At 47.7% G+C, this 23,608-nt stretch overlaps 1 protein-coding gene across 2 annotated transcripts in view; it reads left to right on the plus strand.

The window, feature by feature from the left end:
- Window positions 1-2,434: 2,434 nt before the first annotated feature.
- CTSK (cathepsin K) overlaps window positions 2,435-23,608 on the plus strand; it is an 81,360-nt gene continuing 60,186 nt past the window's right edge. Inside the window, exons 1-3 of one of the 2 annotated variants that reach the window (XM_073567211.1) lie at window positions 2,435-2,543; window positions 5,106-5,175; window positions 8,557-8,615. In XM_073567211.1, the coding sequence (XP_073423312.1) occupies window positions 2,507-2,543; window positions 5,106-5,175; window positions 8,557-8,615 (166 nt within the window). In that variant the 5' untranslated portion in view covers window positions 2,435-2,506. The remainder of the gene's footprint in view (window positions 2,544-5,105; window positions 5,176-8,556; window positions 8,616-23,608) is intronic. The other variant, XM_073567212.1, reaches the window with a different exon arrangement.

The raw sequence follows: 23,608 nt of genomic DNA on the forward strand, positions 1-23,608 counted from the left end.
GCTCTGGATGATAATCTAGATAAAGCAGCGGATAAGAAGGGCTTTCCCAATGTGTCTCTTCCTCAATACAAGAGTTCCTTTCGTAGGAGGAAGTATAACAGGAGAAAACCCCTTACGGAACAATGCAATTGGAAGGAGAAGAAATTAATGAACAATGGTTTCATTTTTGGGGGGCCCTCTGTAGAGAGCCAAAAGCCCTCTAAGTGACGGGCTTCCCCAGGTAGGCGGAAGGTTGTACCACTTCGAACATGTCTGGGAGGAAATTTCAGCCAATACCTGGATACTGAATATAATAAAAACAGAATTAAAACTGGAACTCAGGTCCACTCCCATGCACAGTTTCAACATCTCATCCCCCAGGACTCTGAAAACACAACAGGCCCTAGAGACGGAAATGTTAGTCTTAGGGCCCCGTCGCACATAGCGACGCACCAGTGATCCCGACAACGATATGACCTTGACAGGATCGCTGGTGTGTTGCTACTTCCAAAGACATACTGATAGGGAATTTAGATTGTGAGCCCCATTGGGGACAGCGATGATAATGTGCGCAAACTGTAAAGCGCTGCGGAATATGTTAGTGCTATATAAAAATAAAAAAAATAAAGATTATTATTATAATTACATGATCGCAGGTGAGCTGCCAAACAGGTAGCTTAACCAGCGATCATCACCAGCGACACGCGGGTAACAAGCGACACACGTTGCTTAGTTACCCACTGTGTACCTTAGTTATCAGCGCGCTGGTGCAGGGAGCTGGTAACCAAGGTACACATCGGGTTTCTAAGCGGCGCGCGGCACTTAGAAACCCGATGTGCACCTTGGTTACCAGCTCCCTGCACCAGCGCGCTGGTAACTATGGTACACATCGGGTTTTTAAGCACTGCGCGCTGCTTAGAACCCCGATGTATACCTTAGTGACCAGCACCAGCTCGCTGATCGCTGGTCTCCCACCTGTCACATGCAGCGATGCGTGCTGGCCAGCGGGAGACCAGCGATCAAAAAAAATGTCCTGGCCATTCCAGGACGATCAGTGATACCCGGCAGGGGGGCCGGTCGCTGATAAGTGTCACACAGTGATTTTGCTGGTGAGATCGCTGTTGCGTCACAAAACTTGTGACTCAGCAGCGATCTCGCTAGCGAGATCGCTGTGTGTGACGGGGGCTTTACTGCAGAAACTGGTTCTGGTGGAGGTACCGGTTCAGCAGCAGGGAAAGGGGCTTTATTCCCACTTGTTCCTGATAAGGAAACTTGACCATTTCTTCAAGACTATTATCAACCTGCGATGTCTCAAGTTTCTGGTCTACAGACATTTCAAGATGAAGTCATTAAAATCGGCAAGAAAGATTTTCTTCCCAGGCTGCTATATGAGTATTTTAGATTTGAAGGACGCGTACTACCATGTGCCCATCCATCAGAGAGACCAGCAGTACCTGAGAGTAGCGGTATGTATTGACAGACAGCTTAGACACTTCTAATACAGTGCTCTACCATTCGCTCTATCCATGGCCCTAAGACTTTTCACCAAGATAATCCTGTAGGTGACTGCGCATTTCAGAGAACAGAATGTATTGATAGTGCCATATCTGGACGATTTTTTTTTGGTAATCGTCAGGTCAGATGAGGACTGCAGTCGCCAGCTGGGGCATATCCAGGCCACTCTGACTCAGCTCAGATGGATGATAGATATAAAGAAGTCGATACTGCAGCCCCTAAAGATTAAGTCTTTCTTAGGACTTATTTTGGATTTGGAGAAACAAGCCTGTCTTCTACTGGAGGTAAATAACAGGATTGTAGGCCTTGTGTCTGCAGCGATTACCAACCTGGTCATGTCCCTGAGGAAGGCTATGTCTCTAATAGGAACAATGACTTCCTGTATTCCGGCAGTCCAGTGAGCTCAGATTCACTCCAGGACCTTACAATAAGATGTCTTAGATGGAGAAAGAAGACTCTGACGTCGTTTAGAAGGGAAAGTTATACTTTCTCGACGAGCAATTGACTCCATGGCTTGGTGGCTGGACTCAGGGAATCTATCGCAGGGAATTCCGTGGTCCTACCGGGTATCAGATGTGATCCTGATGGATGCGAGCGCAGAGGGATGATGAACACATCTTAGGGATCGCATAGTCCAGGGTGTCTGGTCAGAAGCAGAAGTCGGTCATTCCTCAAACATGAAAGAGCTACTGGCAGTAGAAAGAGCAGTAGTAGAATTCATTCACCATCTAGAACAGGGGTCCTCAAACTACGGCCCGCGGGCCACATGCGGCCCGCCAAGGACTTTTATCCGGCCCCCCGCCAGGCCGATATTGGACTTATGAACTGCACTGCAGTTCAATGCCGGCGGGCCCTGTAATCGAGGGCGGGACGAGGCGCCGAGGAAAGGCGTTACACAGCCCTCCGTATGCAGCAGAGCACAGTGCACACAGACGGCCTGATTATCAACACGCCGCCTGCGCGGCCTGATGACGTCACGCCGCCTGTGGGCCTGTGCAGGAAGAAGACTGAGATGAGCGGGCGTCTCTTCAGAGCAGCGGGGGACATAGGTGAGTACTTTTTTTTTTTTAACGCCGGGTCCTATTGGGGTCATTTACCTGCCTAATGGGGACATGTGCTGCCTAATGGGGACCTGTGCTGCCTATTGGGGACATTTATCTGCCTAATGGGGACATATACCTGCCTAATGGGGACCTGTGCTGCCTAATGGGGACATTTACCTGCCTAATGGGGACATGTGTTGCCTAATGGGGACATTTACCTGCCAATTGGGGACCTGTGCTGCCAATTGGGGACCTGTGCTGCCTAATGGGGACATTTGTCTGCCTAATGGGGACATTTACCTGCCTAATGGGGACCTGTGCTGCCTAATGGGGACATTTACCTGCCTATTGGGGACCTGTGCTGCCTAATGGGGACATTTACCTGCCTATTGGAGACCTGTGCTGCCTAATGGGGACCTGTGCTGCCTAATGGGGACATTTACCTGCCTAATGGGGGACCCGTGCTGCCTAATGGGGACTGTGCTGCCTATTGGGGACTTGTTCTGCCTAATGGGGACATTTACCTGCCAATTGGGGACCTGTGCTGCCTAATGGGGACCTGTGCTGCCTAATGGGGACATTTATCTTCCTAATGGGGACATTTACCTGCCTAATGGGGACCTGTGTTGCCTAATGGGGACATTTACCTGCCTATTGGGGACCTGTGCTGCCTAATGGGGACATTTACCTGCCTATTGGGGACCTGTGCGGCCTATTGGGGACCTGTGCTGTCTAATGGGGACATTTACCTGCCTAATGGGGACCTGTGCTGCCTAATGGGGACTGTGCTGCCTATTGGGGACCTGTGCTGCCTAATGGGGACTGTGCTGCCTATTGGGGACATTTACCTGCCTATTGGGGACCTGTGCTGCCTAAAGGGGACCTGTGCTGCCTATTGGAGACATTTACCTGCCTAATGGGGACATCTACCTGCCTATTGGGGACATCTACCTGCCTAATGGGGACATTTACCTGACTATTGGGGACATTTGCCTGCCTAATGGGGACCTGTGCTGCCTAATGGGGACCTGTGCTGCCTATTGGGGACATTTACCTGCCTATTGGGGACCTCTGCTGCCTATTGGGGACATTTACCTGCCTATTGGGGACCTGTGCTGCCTATTGGGGACATTTACCTGCCTATTGGGGACATTTACCTGCCTATTGGGGACCTGTGCTGCCTATTGGGGACCTGTGCTGCCTATTGGGGACATTTGTCTGCCTAATGGGGACATCTACCTGCCTATTGGAGACTTGTGCTGCCTAATGGGGACCTGTGCTGCCTAATGGGGACATTTACCTGCCTAATGGGGACTTGTGCTGCCTAATGGGGACTGTTCTGCCTATTGGGGACCTGTGCTGCCTAATGGGGACATTTACCTGCCTATTGGGGACCTGTGCAGCCTAATTGGGTTGGGGACCTGTGCTGCCTAATGGGGACCTGTGCTGCATATTGGGAGCATTTACCTGCCTATTGGGGACCTGTGCTGCCTAATGGGGACCTGTGCTGCCTAATGGGGACATTTACCTGCCTATTGGGGACTTGTGCTGCCTAATGGGGACCTGTGCTGCCTATTGGGGACAGTTACCTGCCTAATTTGGACATTTACCTGCCTATTAGGGACCTGTGCTGCCTATTGGGGACATTTATCTGCCTATTGGGGACCTTTGCTGCCTATTGGGGACATTTACCTGCCTATTGGGGACCTGTGCTGCCTATTGGGGACATTTACCTGCCTATTGGGGACATTTACCTGTCTATTGGGGACCTGTGCTGCCTATTGGGGACATTTACCTGCCTTTTAGGGACCATTGTTGCCTATTGGGGATTCTTGCACCACACCAGTCTGAGCCTGAGGTAAAAGTAGAGTTCCACCAATATGGGCACTGGTGAGGCTGCATTGATAGGCACTGATCAGACTGCATTGATGTGCACTCATCAGGCTGCGCTGATGGGCACTGATCAGGCTGCATTGATGGGCACTGATCAGGCTGCATTGATGGGCACTGATCAGGCTGCATTGATGGGCACTGATCAGGCTGCATTGATGGGCACTGATCAGGCTGCACTGATGGGCACTGATCAGGCTGCATTGATGGGCACTGATCAGGCCGCATTGATGGGCACTGATCAGGCCGCATTGATGGGCACTGATCAGGCTGCATTGATGGGCACTGATCAGGCCACATTGATGGGCACTGATCAGGCTGCATTGATGGGCACTGATCAGGCTGCATTGATGGGCACTGATCAGGCTGCACTGATGGGCACTGATCAGGCTGCATTGATGGGCACTGATCAGGCCGCATTGATGGGCACTGATCAGGCCGCATTGATGGGCACTGATCAGGCTGCATTGATGGGCACTGATCAGGCTACATTGATGGGCACTGATCAGGCTGCATTGATGGGCACTGATCAGGCTGCATTGATGGGCACTGATCAGGCTGCATTGATAGGCAGTGCAGTTTGTATGTCTCTGTGTGGGCAATTTTATTGCTGGTATATTGTTTTTGTAGCGCTGTATATATGTTGGTATTTTACTAATAGCAATTTTGAATCCCTAGGAAACAATGATATCAAGAAAGAGAAAAAATTGACTCGAAGTGTAGGATATTCGAAGAACCCCAAAAATCGGTAAGTTTGATGATTTAACTTCATTTTTAATATTGTATTTGTTCCTATTTTTGTTTTATTACCTCTAAATAAGATATGTGCAGTGTGCACAGGAATTTATTCATAATTTTTTTTAAACTATATTCCGGCCCTCCAATGGTCCGAGGGACCGTGATCTGGCCCCCTGTTTAAAAAGTTTGAGGACCCCTGCTCTAGAAGGACACCACAATCAGGTAATGTCAGACAAGCGAACAATGGTTGCCTATATCAACAATCAGGGGGGCACAAGATCCCGGGCCCTGATGCTGCTATTACAGTCCATTCTCCAGGTCATGGAAGAACATCAATTGAGACTAACCATGCTTGCATATAAAAGGGAAGAACGAAGAAGCAGATTTTCTCAGCCGGAAATCCCTGAAGCAAGGGGAGTGGGAACTGGTTCCCCTAGTATTTCAGCAGATTGTGGATCGATGGGGACAGCCAGGAAAAAACCTGTTTGCGAACCGGAAAAACAGACAAAGATCTTCTGCTCATTGAACCCAAGAAAAGGACCATATGCAGTAGATGCACTACAGATTCCTTGAGATTTCAGGCTGGCTTACGCATTTCCCCAGTTGATGTTGATTTCGGCAGTCTTGAGGAAGGTTTGGGTGGAGGGGGAAAGAGTTATCCTCATTGCTATTTTTTGGCCCAGTAGGCCATGGTTCTCACGGATGAAGAGAATGTCCTAATTAAATCCTTGAATTCTTACAGACACTCCGGGTCTCTTCAGGCAGAACTTAATGTCTCATCCTCAGAGGTCAGATCTGCATTTAACGACCTTGATTTTGAGAGGGCACTATTAATAGAAAAAAGCTTCTCCCCGGCCTTAGTCTCTACCCTGCTGCAGAGTAGGAAGCTGGTAACGACTAGAATATACGGAAGGATATGGGCTAAATTCTTAGCTTGTTCAGGTCAGTCAGTTTTTGGGGGGCAAGGTTCTAATTAAAACTGTGTTGGAATTTCTTCAAAGGGGTATGGAGATGGACCTAGCCACTAGCACCCTTAATATGCAGGTGTCTGACGGCGGATAAATGGATAGTTTGGTTCATTAAAGCATGCCATAGGTCGAGACCAATGTCAGCCCCAAAGATGCCTCTTAAATCTAGTTCTTGAGGCATTGACAAGATCTCCCTTTGTACAGTTGAATGAGTTACCGGCTAAAATACTAACGCTAAACACTGTGATATTAGTGGCCCGCCGGGTCTGGGATTTACAGATTCTATTAATCACTCAAAAAGGTCTAAGGAAGCATATAGCCATAAAATTACATAGCTTTATTAAAGTCAATACCAAAAGACATAGACAATGATTAAAAAGAGATACATATCCAATGTAATACTGCAAAGTACATATGTTAATCAATCAAAAATTACAGACAATAATATGCAAAGTGCTGCAGTGTAGTCAAAGGGACATCACCATAGATAAAATGGTGGCATATTTAGTGCTGCAGTATAATCCACAAACCATTACCAGAAATCATGCACAATGGTGTATAAAAATGATCATATAAAGCAGCAAAAGGAAATCTGTGCCATAGTACCACTGTTCCTAAAAAGTACAAATGTATTTTCCATAAGTTGGTAAGGTTTTATCAACAATATCAGCCCCAAATAATGGGATGGTAAAAAATAGCTGGTAGCTAATATGAGAAAAGTATATGAGGGTACTCCTTTTATATCAAACAGGTAATGCCTACAACATGGCAATGGTTAAACATATAAAGTAAACTTATATTGCATACTGCAAGGTCGTATGTTTCTTATTTTTGGGATTGCTTTCATGTGCACCGGGAGTGGTTTGTGGATTATACTGCAGCACTAAATATGCCACCATTTTGATCTATGGTGATGTCCCTTTGACTACACTGCAGCACTTTGCATATTATTGTCTGTAATTTTTGATTGATTAACATATGTACTTTGTAGTATTACCGTCACGCTCACCTCCTCCCCGGCGCCTGGCACGCTCACCTCCCGGCTCTCGTCCGCTCTGCGGCCGCTGTCCCGACTGCTGCTGTCTCTGCTACCTCTGCCCGGGTCTCTCCATCTGCCGATGCCACGGCTCCACCGCTTGCGGTGCCTTCAGTCCCCGCCGCTTCCCGTGCCTCCACACAGTCTGGGCCTCTCCGGCGCGTCCGCTCCTCTCGCTCCGCCTCCTCTGCTGGCACCTGTCAATCATCCTTCCTGTGGCCAGCTCCTTCACACAGGCGTACTGCTAGATACGCCCCCTAGACCTGGCGTCCTATCTCTTGGTCCCATGGTTCAGCTGCACTCTGACCCGGAAGTTCTCTAGCATGTCCTATATCAGGCAGTCTCACTCTATGCTCACTGCCTGATTATCATTTGTGGTATCGGGTCCACGCGCTCCTGCGTTCCTCTTCGTTCCTATGCTGTGTACCACTCCGTGGCCTCCGCTGTTCTTCCTGTTTGTGACTTTCCTGTGTTCCCTCCTAGATCCAGTCCGTTCCTGCTTCCGTTCTCCTGCTCCTGTGTCTTGTCCTGTACCGGTTCGTGCCTCCCGCCATTGCCAGTCTCGTCTGCCGTCCACCACCATTCCCGCAGTCTCAGCAGCCATCCCTGTGGCCGTCGTCATCTCTCATCTGGTCGCCTACATTTCCTTGCCTGCTTACTTACCCGGCTGTTCCCAGGTATCAGCTTCCGCGGCGATAGTCTCCCTTAGGTCTGCCCCTAACGCTCGCTGTATAGGGGCTGGTCCACCTGGTTCAGCTCGCCCGAGGGAGGTTCGTCGTCGCGGTCCTGAGGGTTCACTCCGGAGGTCCGCAATCTCACAATTACATTGGATATGTATCTCTTTTTAATCATTGTCTATGTCTTTTTGTATTGACTTTAATAAAGCTATGTAATTCTATGGCTATATGCTTCCTTAGACCTTTTTGGATGTAATGTTTGATAGGAAGTGCCATCTTTCTAGGCCATATATTTTGGATTGATTTCTATTAATCACTCGTTCATGCAGATATCGGATGATAAGGTTATTCTGAGGCCAGATCCAACATATCTTCCAAAGGTAGCCTTGAAGTTTAATAGAAGCCAGGAGATTTTTCTCCCCTCCTTTTTTTTAGAGACTCGAAAAATGCGGAGGAACGCAGGCTTCACACATTAGATGTTAGGAGAGCCTTGGTACAATACTTAGATATGTCAAGAAACTGGAGGAAGAGTGAGTCCTTATTTGTGTCATTTAAGGGAATCGGGAAAGGTCTTAAGGTTACGAGGGGTACTATACAGTCTGCCCAGTGCATCATATGTCATATAAGTGTATTCATACTGTGATGAAAGAATTAATCCAGAATTAATATGATGTATACAGACTGCACCCATTTTTCTATTCTTCCTACAGGTACGTCACCCAGCTTTTCCACACTGACATCCCATACCTCTGCTCCTTGCAATCACTTGGTATGCTTTTCAACTAACCCCTGCAATACCCCCATTGTTATTTATGACCTTGTTTACCCTGCCTTGACCATATGCATCTGGCTCACTCTTAACTATCTGACCAAGATGAGCAGAGACCACTCCCCTCTGCTTCACAAGTGAATGCACTTTCTAGCCTATATATTGCATAGCATAAGTCTGCCAAGACGTCAATCTGTCCAGTGCATCATATAAGTGTATCATGCAAGTGTGTGGAGCAATGAAAGAATAAATCCAGAATTGAACCAGAAAGGAACGGAAAGTAACTGGAAAGTCACTGTAAGCAATGTTTTCGCTCATCCCTCTAATCCTTCACTTTCTAATAACCCTCCTAAGGCTGGGATCACACATGCAAGGAATACGGTCATGTCTCGCATGTTAATACCCGGCACTGCCGCCGGCACTCAGGAGCGGAGCCTGCGACTGCATGTATTGCTATGCACCGCACACTCCAATCCAAGTGCCGGGTATTAACATGCGAGACTCGGCTGTATTCCTCGCATATGTGATCCCAGCTTAATCTCTGCACCAAGTAAGGAACTGATTATCTCTTCCTTCATCCTCCCCATCCATCTCACCTCCTCCTCAGTACTGTTCCTCAATATACAATCCTCTGTCTCCAAACACAGACAGCCCTCCCAAGCCCTCTCCTGCTTCCACCTGCTATCACTTTCTCTGCTTCTTCTTACTGCCTGTGATATTTCTCCAAATCCTGGTCCTCCTCACCACATCCCCACAGTCATTTCTTCCTCCCATCCACGCTCTATCACAAATTTCAGCCACTCACAAAGATGGCCCACACTGGTCCTCATTTTCTCCTGCCTCTGCTCTAACTAATCTCTATCTCTTTCTGATCACAACCTACTCACATTTTCTTTCCTTTCCTCTCCAGGTCCACAGTCCCCACCCCACAAACTTGCACACCCTCACAGAAATCTCAAACACCTTGATCTACATTCCTCTGAATCCCTTCTCCCTCTTACAGACGTAAGTTCCTTACACAATGTGGATGCCGCTTTATACACACTGCTCAAAAAATAAAGAGAACACTCAAATAACACATCCTAGAATTGAATGAATGAAATATTCTCATTGAATACTTTGTTCTGTACAAAGTTGAATGTGCTGACAACACAACCACACAAAAATCATCAATGGAAATCAAATTTATTAACCACTGGAGGCCTGGATTTGGAGTCACACACAAAATTAAAGTGGAATGTAATGTCCTTAAAACAAGTCAAAATGAGGCTCAGTATTGTGTGTGGCCTCCATGTGCCTGTATGACCTCCCTACTGTACAACCCCTGGGCATGCTCCAGATGAGGTGGCAGATGGTCTCCTGAGGGATCTCCTCCAGACCTGGACTAAAGCATCTGCCAACTCCTGGACAGTCTGTGGTGCAACGTGACGATGGTGGATGGAGCGAGACATGATGTCCCAGATTTGCTCAATCGTGTTCAGGTCTAGGGAACGGGTGGGCCAGTCCCTAGCTTCAATGCCTTCATCTTGCAGGAATTACTGACACACTCCAGCCACATGAGGTCTGGCATTGACCTGCATTAGGAGGAACCCAAGGCCAACCGCACCAGCATATGGTCTCACAAGGGGTCTGAGGATCTCATCTCGGTACCTAATGGCAGTCAGGCTACCTTTGGCGAGCACAAAGAAATGACACCCCACACCATTACTGACCCACTGCCAAACCGGTCATGCTGAAGGATGTTGCAGGCAGCAGATCGCTCTCCACGGCGTGTCCAGACTCTGTCACATGTGCTCAGTGTGGACCTGTTTTCATCTGAGAAGAGCACAGGGCACCAGTGGCGAATCCTGGTGTTCTGTGGCAAATGCTAAGCATCCTGCACGGTGTTGGGCTGTGAGCACAACCCCCATCTGTGGACATTGGGCCCTCAGACCATCCTCATGGAGTCTGTTTCTAACCGTTTGTGCAGACACATGCACATTTGTGGCCTGCTGTAGGTCATTTTGCAGGGTTCTGGCAGTGCTCCCCCTGCACAAAGGCAGAGGTAGCGGTCCTGCTGCTCGGTTGTTGCCCTCCTACGGCCCCCTCCACGTCTCCTGGTGTACTGGCCTGTCTCCTGGTAGTGCCTCCAGCCTCTGGACACTACGCTGACAGACACAGCAAACCTTCTTGCCACAGCTCGCATTAATGTGCCATCCTGGATGAGCTGGACTACCTGAGCCACTTGTGTGGGTTGTAGAATCTGTCTCATGCTACCACAAGTGTGAAAACACAACCAACATTCAAAAGTGACCAAAACATCAGCCATAAAGCAATGTTACTGAGATGTGGTCTGTGGTCCCCACCTGCAGAACCACTCCTTTATTGAGTGTGTCTTGATAATTGCCAATAATTTCCATTTGTTGTCTATTCCATTTGCACAAGAGCATGTGAAATTGATTGTCAGTCAGTGTTGCTTCCTAAGTGGACAGTTTGATTTCACAGAAGTTTGATTTACTTGGGAGTTATTTTCTGTTGTTTAAGTGTTCCCTTTATTTTTCTGTGCAGTGTATAACACCACAATAGCTGCAGCTCTTGAATCGGTTGCCCCTCTCACACATACCAAAGCTCGCAAAATCAACAAACAGCTCTGGCACAACAGCCTGACCAAAGACCTGAGGCTTCCAGGGATGCTGACCAGAGATGGAAAAAATCACACTCCAATGAGGACTTCACCACATTCATACAGTCCCTCCCTACTTTCAAGGCCACACTCGCCACAGCAAAAGAAATCTTCTCATCTCTCATATCCTCCCTGTCTTGCAACCCTAAACAGCTATTGAATACCTTCAATTCTCTCCTCCGTCCCCCAACACCTTCTCCCTCTCCACTTATCTCAGCTGAAGACTGCCTCATTCTTCAAACATAAGATTGATAACATCAGACAAAGCTTTGGCCTACAACCTCCAGAGTCCCTCCTCCTAACTGCCCAGCCCTCCTCCTACAAAACCAGCTTCTCGACCATTACAGAAGACCAACTTTCCGCCCTACTCTCCAGATCACACCTCACCTTGACCAGATCCCATCCCACTTCACCCCAAACCTCACCACAGTCTTCATCACAACCCTAACCCATCTGTTCAACCTATCACTAACAACTGGTGGTTCCCCTCATGCTTCAAACATGCCTCTATCACACCCGTCCTTAAAAAGCACTCACTTGACCCATCCTCTGTCTCTAGCTATCGGCCCATATCACTTGTCCCCTATGCCTCAAAAATCCTGGAACAACGTCCATTTTTAACTGTCCTCCCACCTCTCTTCCTGCTCCCTCTTTAACCGCTTACAATCTGGCTTCCGACCGCGTCACTCCACTGAAACTGACCTAGCAAAAGTCACCAAAGACCTACTGACTGCCAAAGCCAAGCGATATTACTCTGTCCTCCTCCTCCTGGACCTGTCCCCTGCCTTTGACACAGTGAACTACTCCCTATTACTACAGACACTCTCATTTCTTGGCATCACTGACTTGGCCCTATCTTGATTACGACATGACAGACAGGACATTCAGTGTTTCCCACTCACACACCATCTCCTCACCTTGCCCCCTATCTGTCAGAGTCCCACAAGGTTCAGTCCTAGGGCCTCTGCTCTTCTCCATTTATATCAGTCTGGGATAACTCATATAATCTCACGGCTTGCAGTATCACCTCTATGCTGATGACACACAGATCTACCTCTCTGGACCATATCACCTCCCTACTAATCAAAATTCCAGAATGTCTGTCCGCTATTTCATCCTTCTTCTCTGCTAGATTTCTAAAACTTAACATGGACAAAACAGAATTCATCATCTTTCCCCCATCTCACTCAACTCCCTCAACAGACCTATCCATTAAAGTAAATGGCTGCTCAATCTTCCCAATCCCACAAGCTTGCTGCTTTGGGGTAATCCTTGACTCTGATCTCTCTTTCAAACCATATATCCAAGACCTTACCACTTCCTGCCGACTTCAAATCAAAAATATTTCCTGGATCCATACATTCATCAACCTAGAATCTGCAAAAACTCTAGTACATGCCCTCATCCCGCCTTGACTACTGCAACCTCCTACTTTGTGGCCTTCCCTATAACACTCTCGCACCCTTTCAATCTATCCTAAACTCTGCTGCCTGCCCAACTAATCCTCCTGTCCCCTGCTATTTCCCAGCCTCTCCTCTCTGTCAATCCCTTCGCTGGCTCCCTATTACCCAGACCCTCCAGTTCAAAACCCTAACCATGGCATACAAAGCCATCCACATCCTCTCTCCTCCATACATCTGTGACCTTGTCTCTCAGTACTTACCAACATGCAACCTCCGATTCTCACAAGATCTCCTTCTTCTACTCCTCTTCTATCTCCTCCTTTTATTGTGTCCTCACCCATCCCTTGTAGATTGTGAGCCCTCGTGGGCAGGGTCCTCTCTCCTCCTGTACCAGTCATGACTTGTATTGTTTAAGATTACTGTACTTGTTTTTTTTATTATGTATACCCTTTTCACATGTAAAGCTCCATGGAATAAATGGTGCAATAATATTAAATAATAATAATATAGCTAGATGGATTAGGGACTCCATTAGTCTAGCATACACCTCTAGTAATGTACCAGTTCCTGAGAACCTGAAGGCCCATTCCACCAGAACCATGGTGACCTCCTGGGCTGAGAAGGCGGAGGTGTCGATTGAGAGAATATGTAAGGCGACAACATGGTCTTCCCCTTCAACTTTCTATAAACACTACCATCTTAAGCTGTCTTCCTCTGATGACATATCCTTTGGGACAAAGGTATTACAAGCAGTGATCCCTCCCTAAGGTGCTTTTGAGCTATTTAAATCTCTCATGTGGTGCTGTCATGGGAGAAGGGAAACAAAATCTTAGGTACTTACCGGTAACAGGGTTTTACAGAACCAATGACAGCACCTTTATATTCTCTCTCTTTTTTATCACTAATGGTGTGCACTTTTATGGGTGTTTAAAGAAACAATATTTTTTGTGATGCTTATGTTACTGACTGGAGGTCCTCCCATGCTCTGAAACCCAAACTGATGAGGAGGAGAGGTAACGCCCTTTTATTCAGTAGGTTTCTTGTCCTTGATGGGCTCTCTCTCATGTGGTGCTGTCATGGGCTCTGTAAAATCTCGTTACCAGACAAAATCCTCAATGTCCCTGCTAGCTCGGAGGCTAATAGCCAGCGGTTTCATGGCTAATGCAAATAACAGAGGGGTCAGAGGACACCCCTGCCTCATCCCCCTACCTAATTTAAAGGAACTTGACAGACTCGTTAGCTTTAATTTAAGCACACGGTTTGGCATATAATAACTTGGCCATGGCCAGGGAGTTTTCACCAAGCAAGCCCCTCATCACTGCCCAGAGGTATTTCCACTGTACACTGTCAAACATGCGCTTCTCACACTCACGAAAATTCAAAGACTGTCGGTAAATTAAGACAAATATGTCTAATTTCTAGCAGTAGACTTGGCCGGCATGAAGCCCGTCTGATCCTCATGGACCAGAGATGTGATAACTTTAATAAGCCTCGGTGCCAGTACCTTAGCCCAAATCTTATCAGCCTGTAACAACGAGATGGGCCTATAGTAGTCAGATTGCAGTGGGGTCTTCCACTGTTTGGGATCAGTACTATTGGCACTTCACACATTGAGCTACAGTAGGCTACCCCTCTACAGGGACACCTGGAAGACCTCCAGCAAATGGGGCAATAATACTGAGCTCAGATCCTTATATAATTCCACTGGGAGACCATTGGTACTCTGGGCCTTATTTGGTTGAAAGGTCAGAGCCTCCTCTAGTTCTTCCACCGAGAGTGGCGCATCTAAGGCCTCCCCTTGTTCTGCTGCTAACTGTAGCAGTGATATATGGCCAAGGTAACTATCAATACCCTCCGGCATCATAGAAAGCGGAGAGGAGTACAGATGGTTATAGAATTGGAAGAATTCCCCAATATCATCCGAGGCAGTGATCACAGACCCGTCTCCCACAACATCATCCGAGGCAGTGATCATAGATCAGTCCCCCACAATATCATCCGAGACACTGTTCATAGACCAGTCCCTCATAATATCATCCGAGACACTGTTCATAGACCCGTCTCCCACAGTGTCATCCAAGGCAGTGATCATAGACCCATCTCCCACAATATCATGCGAGGCAGCGATCGTAGACCCGTCCCCCACAAGATCATCCAAGGCAGCGATCGTAGACCCATCCCTCACAATATCATCTGAGGCAGCGATCGGAGACCTGTCCCCCACAATATCATCCGAGGCAGTCATTATAGACCCTTCCCCAAAAATATCATACCTGTGGAGCCCTGCTGTGCCTCAGCCACTGTAGCCAGGAGATGTCCTGCACTTTCCCCTTCTGTGTAATAATTCTTTTTAGTAAAGAACCTTTTATTTTCTGCTTGATCAAGAAGATGGGTGGGGGCACAAAAACTACTGAACAACAAAGTTTCTTTATGCTCCTGAGTGGGGGATTCAGGAGTTTACTTAATGGCATAGAGTTGTTCCAAAGGAGCTGCAAACATTAATGGAATAAAATAGTGTGAGCATTTATATAAGGATTGTTCTCTGTAGATTGTGACATTTCCTCTGCATTTAATGTACACTGCTCAAAAAAATAAAGGGAACACTTAAACAACAGAATATAACTCCAAGTAAATTAAACATCTGTGAAATCAAACTGTCCACTTAGGAAGTAACACTGATTGACAATCAATTTCACATGATGTTGTGCAAATGGAATAGACAACAGATGGAAATTATTGGCAATTATCAAGACACCCTCAATAAAGGAGTGGTTCTGCTGGTGGGGACTACAGACCACATCTCAGTACCAATGCTTTTTGGCTGATGTTTTGGTCACTTTTGAATGTTGGTTGTGCTTTCACACTCGTGGTAGCATGAGACGGACTCTTCAATCCACACAAGTGGCTCAGGTAGTGCAGTTCATCCAGGATGGCACATCAATGCGAGCTGTGGCAAGAAAGTTTGCGGTGTTTGTCAGCGTAGTGTCCAAAGGCTGGAGGCGCTACCAGGAGACAGGCCAGTACACCAGGAGACGTGGAGGGGACTGTAGGAGGGCAACAACCGAGCAGCAGGACCGCTATCTCTGCCTTTGTGCAAGGAGGAACAGGAAGAGCACTGCCAGAGCCCTACAAAATGACCGCCAGCAGGCCACAAATGTGCATGTGTCTGCACAAACGGTTAGAAACAGACTCCATGAGGATGGTCTGAGGGCCCAACATCCACAGATGGGGGTTGTGCTCACAGCCCAACATTGTGCAGGACGCTTGGCATTTGCCACAGAACACCAGGACTGGCAAATTCGCCACTGGTGCCCCGCGTTCTTCACAGATGAACGCAGGTTCACACTGAGCACATGTGACAGACATGACAGAGTCTGTAGACACCGTGGAGAGCGATCTGCTGCCTGCAACATCCTTCAGTATGACCGGTTTGGCAGTGGGTCAGTAATGATGTGGGGTGGCATTTCTTTAGAGGGCCGCACTGTTGTGAATTCGCTTTCTGACTTCCCTCTGGTTATTACTGAAGGTAGTGGAGCTTTTCAGATTGACAGAGGGGTTGCGAGTTCTCTTTCTGGGCTCCCTCTGGTGGTTACTGGAGGTAATGGAGCTGATTTGATTGACAGAGGCTTGCCACCTGATAATGAGGATGACGATTGGAGATCTGGGGTTTCAGATTGGGATTTAAGACAGCCGACTCCCTCTATCCCTTCTGGTGATTTTCTTCCTGTTCCTCCTGAGGTCTGATGTCTCCAGCTCTGTCCCTGCATGTTCAGCTAAGTGGTTCATTTGCTATTCTGTTTGTATTTGATCTGGTTTTGTCTATTTCTGCTTTGTGCAGGTCAGCCAGCTCCGGCTGGGGCTGTGCTGAATCACCGCCCATATGTTACTGCTTGTGCCAGTTTGTTTTGTCCCGAGTTAGAATGGTCTCTTTTTGCTCTGCTTTCACAATATACCAGAGTGCTGATATAGTTGAGGGCGAAGTCATGCAACTTCAGTGTTTTTGTGCATCAGACGTGTTGGACTTTTTGCAGGGTTTTTTGCGTGATTGCAGACAGTGTCTTTCCTTTCCTGTCCTGTCTAGTCAGTGTGGGCCCCATCATTGGCTCAGTCTATTTTCCTGCCTGCGTTTGTGTTTTCATCTTGTCTCACCGACAATATATGTTTGGGGCTATCTATTCCTTTGGGATCTGCTCTGGGGCAGTTTAGATTTCCCCTTTCTTGCTTTAGGCTTAGTTAGCTCTCCGGCTGTGCCGAGGCGTCTAGGATCATCGTAGGTACGCTCGACGGCTACTGCTAGTTGTGTGGATAGGATCAGGAGTCTGCAATCCGCTTAGTTACCAACCTCTCTGGTTTTCTGTGGCTTAGCCTGGGCCTGCTCTCCTCCTCGGTGACCCATTCATAACACCACACGGTGTTGGGCTGTGAGCAAACCCCCATCTGTGGACGTCGGGCACTCAGACTATCCTCATGGAGCCGGTTTCTAACCGTTTGTGCAGACACATACACATTTGTGGCCTGCTGGAGGTAATTTTGCAGGGCTCTGGCAGTGCTCCTCCTGTTCCTCCTTGCACAAAGGCTGAGGTAGAGGTCCTGCTGCTGGGTTGTTGCCCTCCTACAGCCCCCTCCATGTCTCCTGGTGTACTGGCCTCCAGCCTTTGGTCACTACGATGATAGACACATCAAACCTTCTTGCCACATCTCGCATTGATGTACCATCCTGGATGAGCTGCACTACCTGAGTGGGTTGTAGAGTCCGTCTCATGCTACCACGAGTGTGAAAGCACCACCAACATTCAAAAATGACCAAAACATCAGCCAGAAAGCATTGGTATTGAGATGTGGTCTATGGTCCCCACCTGCAGATTCACTCCTTTATTGAGGGTGTCTTGATTATTGCCAATAATTTCCATCTGTTGTCTATTCCATTTCCACAACAGCATGTGAAATTGATTGTCAAACAGTGTTGCTTCCTAAGTGGACAGTTTGATTTCACAGAAATTTGATTTACTTGGAGTTATATTCAGTTGTTTAAGTGTTCCCTTTATTTTTTTGAGCAGTGTAAATAACATTGTGGTAGAGGCCTACAGCTCCACCTTGTGGGCATCACTAGCACTGCGATGTTCTTTACCATCTGGATTCGCGCTAGAAAAAAAACACAAGTTCTGCGAATAGTTTATTTTCCCACAAATCCAGGTTAATTTGCACAGATAAACAAAATAAAGGCATGTATTCAGGGTGGTCCTGACCTGCACAATGTACACAGCCTGTAGTCATGCAGGGAGAGTACAGAACTTGTCCTTCAGGTTGGGGGCTACGTGGACGAAGGTCTAAGCACACTGTTAGTACCGGGGCTAAGGCTGGTTTCACATTTGCATCTGTTTGTGCAGCGTTTCATCCGCAGCATTCCGTATGCATCAAGTTTCCCTATCTTTAACATGTACGCATGGGCATGCGTTTGAATCAGTTCGCACACGTTTGCATATGCATGCGTCCAGGGGTAGATTAAGGGTAGCCAGGGCCCCGGGCTGTTCAGACTCTGTGGGCCCCTCGATCATGTGACGGGGTCACGTGATGAGGTCGGGAAGTCACTAGTTTTCAGGAAGCATACGGTGCGTCAAGGAGCGGGAAGGGGTTAAATACTGAGGTAAAAAACTCAGCAAATACACAACGTGTGCATGAGGCCTCACAAATACTGAGGTAAAAAACACAAAATACTCAGTGTGTCCATGAGGCCTTACAAATACTGAGTGAAAATCTCACCAAATACTCAGCGTGTGCACGAGACCTTATAAATACTGAGGTAAAAACTCACCAAATACTCAGCGTGTCCACGAGGCCTTATAATTACTGAGGTAAAAACTCACCAAATACTCAGCATGTGCACGAGGCCTTACAAATACTGGAAGGCTTCCACCCAACATCTAGTCCTGACTCACCTGTACCTAACATCAAAACCAGCTAATAGTCTGCAATCACCTGCTGACCTGGACCCATGACCTGTCAGACAAGTTACTTCACATGAGTCACACAGAGGCTTCTGCTTCATGAACTTCCCCAGATAGAAAAAGCAGCCTCCGGTGTACAGCCTGTGGCCGGATACACAGGAAGAGATGCTACTCATCAAAGGCTGTGCCCAACATGGCAGCAGAGGGGTTAACGCCACACACCAGTCGTCGTCACCTCACACACTGGACACGACGCTGCATCTGGCGACGAACAAGCGCACATTGCGCAATGTTAGTCATGTCCCAGATGTTCAGAATGTGGAGGACCAAGGGGGGACAAAAAAGACCCCAGGATTGACACAGGAGCATGGGAAAGTGGATGGCGGTCGGAGGAGCAGGGTTTATATAGGGGTCGGAGTAAGTATATATATATATATATATATATATATATATATATATATATATATATATATACACACACACACACACACACATATTATTACATGCGGGCAGTGCACACATGCTCAATCCTCTGGTTGTATAACTTTTAACTGGTCAAAACATTTATCTCAGTAGGCCAAGAAAGAAATGTGGCAGGAATAAAGTACACCTCATAGTAACTTATGTGTGAGGCAGAGGTGACAAGACCCGCCATCTCGTGCCCACCTTACTAGAGGTGAGCACTGCCCACATATAACAAAGTTGATGGAAACAGACAACTTCCACTATGATGATTGGTTACCGGCCGCCCGACCACACCCATTTCACAACTAGTCACACCCATGTCCACGACTAGAGTTGAGCGACTTTAGTCGGATCGGGTTTCTTGAAACAAAATTTGTTTCAGATGAAACTGGTCCGACTAGGGCAAAAAAAGTCGGAATTTCGTCCGAAACCCAACCCCAATGCAAGTCAATGGGGAATAAAAGTCGGCATTGAGTGGTCACACACAGGTCTCTGCTCCATACACCTCGTACACACACGCGACTCCGCTCCGTACACCTCGTACACACACGCGGCTCCGTTCCGTACACCTCGCACATGCGTGGCTCCGCTCCGTACACTTCACACACGGAGACACGCTCTGTAAACCTTGTACACATGCGGCTTTGCTCCATACACCTCGTACACACGCGGCTTCGCTCCATTCCGTAAACACTCGGCTCAGCTCCGTACACTTTGTATACACAGGGCTCCGCACCGTACACCTCGTACACGCGCGGCTCCGCTCCATACACCTCACGCACACACAAGGCCCCGCTCCGTACACCTCGTACACACGACTCCGCTCCGTACACCTCATACACACGCGGCTCCGTTCTGTACACCTCGTACACATGCGGCTCCGCTCCATACACCACGTACACACACGTTCCGATCCGTACACCTCGTACACACTCGGCTTCATTCCGTACACCTCCTACACACACGCTCCGCTCTGTACACCTCGTACACACGCGGCTCCGCTCCGTACAGCTCGTACACACGCGGCTCCGCTCCGTACACCTCGTACACACGCGGCTCCTTTCTGTACACCTCGTACACACATGCTCTGCTCCGTACACACGTGGCTCCGCTCCGTACACCTCGTTCACACGCGGCTCCGCTCCATACACCTCGTACACACGCGGCTCCGCTCCGTACACCTCGTACACACGCGGCTCCGCTCCATACACCTCGTACACACGCGGCTCCGCTCCGTACACCTTGTACACACACACAGCTACATCCACCCTGTAAACCCCTCCTGACCCCACACATACTTCCCTCATTCCGCACGATGACAACCTGCACAGCAGACTCCTGCATACATCAAGGGCTCACTGTGCGCACAGGACCTGTGATGAGGTCACAGGAGGGTAGGAGTCAGGGGTCATATGATCATGGGCATCCGACCGAGACCCCTGATCATGTGACCCCTGACACCTCATCACAGGTCCTGTGCACACAGAGCAGAGATTTATAAGTGAGGGGCTGCAGTGGCCGTTGGTCTGTCTGGGAGTGCGAGGATGGGGTTGGTACATGGGGGGTGCCGTGGCGCTATGGTGGCGGACTATAATGGGGCAATTTACCCAGGGCTGGTGGGCCCCCCCACACCACTGGGCCCTGGGCTACCGCCCAGATTGACCTCATTATAATCCGCCACTGCATGCGTCATTTTTCGGTGTGTGGCGGGGTCTGGCGAACACATCATGTTGGATTTTTGGAAGCGGCAAAAATCCGTCAAATAGGCGTTACGAATCGCAGGGGGGATATATTTGGGTATCCATCCCACCGCTGCCACCAATATGTGAGGAATCGGGGTTGTTTGGTTGCCTCCCGGTTCTTCTCAGCAGGGATTTATGTATATCCCGCTTTCCAAATTCCGGTTTGGACTTTGCAGCTCTCCGGCACCCCCTTACCTTAAGTTCAGTCAGGGAACTGCACCTAGGATAAGTAGTCGCTGGATGGGCCGCCTCACGCTGTACAGGCTAATGGGAAGGCAGCAGTGAGAGAGATGACTAACCTCGATCCTAGGCGGGATGTACACTTATAAAACTCCGTCCGTCACCGCCAGGGTCTCTCCCTAAACCCCAGAACACACTCTACGCCGCCACCAGCTCCTATTCCTATGATCAGTAATGGGTCAGGAGCCAACCCAATCAGTAGCAAATTTAGCCTCAGAGGACGTGAAGATACGTTATAGAGCAAGGAGAAACGAAGCTAGTAATTTTATATTTTACTCCAAAAAGTAGGCAGTGTTTGCAAAAGGTATAAAAAGATATTACAAGATGAGACAATGGAAATATGTACAAACGATTACAAAATAACAGGAACTAAAAGGAGAGAAACACTTACAGTTGCTTAAGTGATTTCATAGCAGACCATGCGGTGGGGGGAGGGGCAATACATCACAGTGCCTCTCTGTATCAGGGTTCCAGGGCAAAGACCTTTGCAAAATGAGCTCCCACTATCTTATACCCCCGGGTCGTGACATCACTGAAGGGGCTGAGTTATGGAAGCCCTCCTCTTTTCTCAGAGGGACTAACACATACTGAAAACTAATAAGTATCATATCTCGGGGAGGGAACCTTATATAGCGATGAACAAAGTATCATCTTACTCAGCATGACGTTGGCGTTCATTTAAGTCAACACCTGAAGTGTCTGTATGACCCGGTTAAGTAGGAATCCATTTCTTGGATTCTGCTGAAGCTGGAATCTAGAAAATTACAGGGCCGGTAGCTCTATTGGAACCCATTCCAAATATGTAACTTTCATAGTTATAACACCAACTGGGGTCAAGATATGCCCTCTCATACACGCCTAAAGCACATGTCTGCAAAGGATTGTATTCAGATTCCCCCAGCACATTCTTGAGGGAGGGGGAGAAAGGAGTATAGGATTACACACGCAGGCAGAAGGAGAGAGGAGGAGGTGGAAGGGGGGTCAAAAGCCCACAGCGTGTGTTGCACAGACCTAATAGATGTAGCAGAGCTCAGTGTGTGATGTTCACATGGCCTACCTACCAAGGACCTCCAAGGTGGTATTTTCGGAAATACTTCCTGTACCACGTGCCACGCCAGAGAGGCAACGGGAGATTAGGGAGGTTAATAAGTGGCTCAGGAATTGGTGTAGGAAGGAGGGGTTTGGGTTCCTGCAGAACTGGGCCGACTTCTCAGTTGGCTACAGGTTCTACGCTAGGGACGGGCTGCACCTCAATGGGGAGGGTGCAGCTGTGCTGGGGGAGAAAATGGCTAGAAGGTTGGAGGAGTGTTTAAACTAGGGACGGGGGGGAGGGTATTCCTTTTATAGGAGGGGAAGACAGTGCAGATAGAGACCTGGGCACAAATAATGACATTGGGGGTGGGGGTGGCATGGGGAGTGGGGTTAGAACAGTTAATAATTTAAGAAAGAATAGAGGTACAGAGAGATACATAAAGTGCATGTATACTAATGCCAGAAGTCTCGCCAACAAAATGGAGGAATTGGAGTTAATGTTGTTGGAACATAATTATGACATGGTGGGGATATCTGAGACATGGCTGGATGAGAGCCATGACTGGGCGGTTAATTTACAGGGCTATAGTCTGTTCAGAAATGACAGTACAAATAAGCGAGGGGGAGGCGTGTTTATATGTAAAATCATCCTTAAAACCCATCCTTCGTGATAATATATATGAATCTAATGAAAATGTAGAGCCCCTGTGGGTAGAGATAAGGGGAGGGGGGAAAAATAATAAATTACTGATAGGGGTTTGTTATAAATCTCCAAAAATAATGGAAGCTACAGAGAATATCCTCATAAAGCAAATAGATGAAGCAGCGACTCAAGGAGAAGTCATTATTATGGGGGACTTCAACTACCCCGAAATACATTGGGGAACCGAAACCTGCAGTTCCAGCAAAGGTAATAGGTTTTTGACTACTATGAGAGACCATTACCTTTCACAACTGGTTCAGGACCCAACAAGAGGGGGGGCACTGCTAGACCTAATATTAACCAACAGGCCAGACCGCATATCAAATGTAAGGGTTGAGGGTCACTTGGGTAATAGTGATCACAAATTAATAAGTTTTCATGTATCCTTTAATAAGATGTGTAGTAGAGGGGTTACAAGGACACTAAACTTCAGGAAGGCAAATTTCCAACAGATGAGAGATGATCTTGGTGCAATTAACTGGGACGATATCCTGAGACATAAAAATACACAAAGAAAATGGGAGACGTTTATTAGCATCCTGAATAGGACCTGTGCACAATATATACCGTATGGGAATAAACATGCGAGAAATAGGAGGAAACCACTATGGCTAAATAGAGCTGTAAGGGGCGCAATAAGAGATAAAAATAAAGCATTTAGAGAATTAAAGCAAGTAGGTAGTGATGAGGCATTAAATAAATACAGAAGATTAAATAAATTCTGTAAAAAGCAAATCAAGACAGCAAAGATTGAGACAGAGAGACTCATTGCAAGAGAAAGTAAAAATAATCCCAAAATAT

Source organism: Dendrobates tinctorius, unplaced genomic scaffold, assembly GCF_039654945.1.
Source record: "Dendrobates tinctorius isolate UK_male_01 unplaced genomic scaffold, ASM3965494v1 ptg000019l, whole genome shotgun sequence".
Taxonomy (NCBI): domain Eukaryota; kingdom Metazoa; phylum Chordata; class Amphibia; order Anura; family Dendrobatidae; genus Dendrobates; species Dendrobates tinctorius.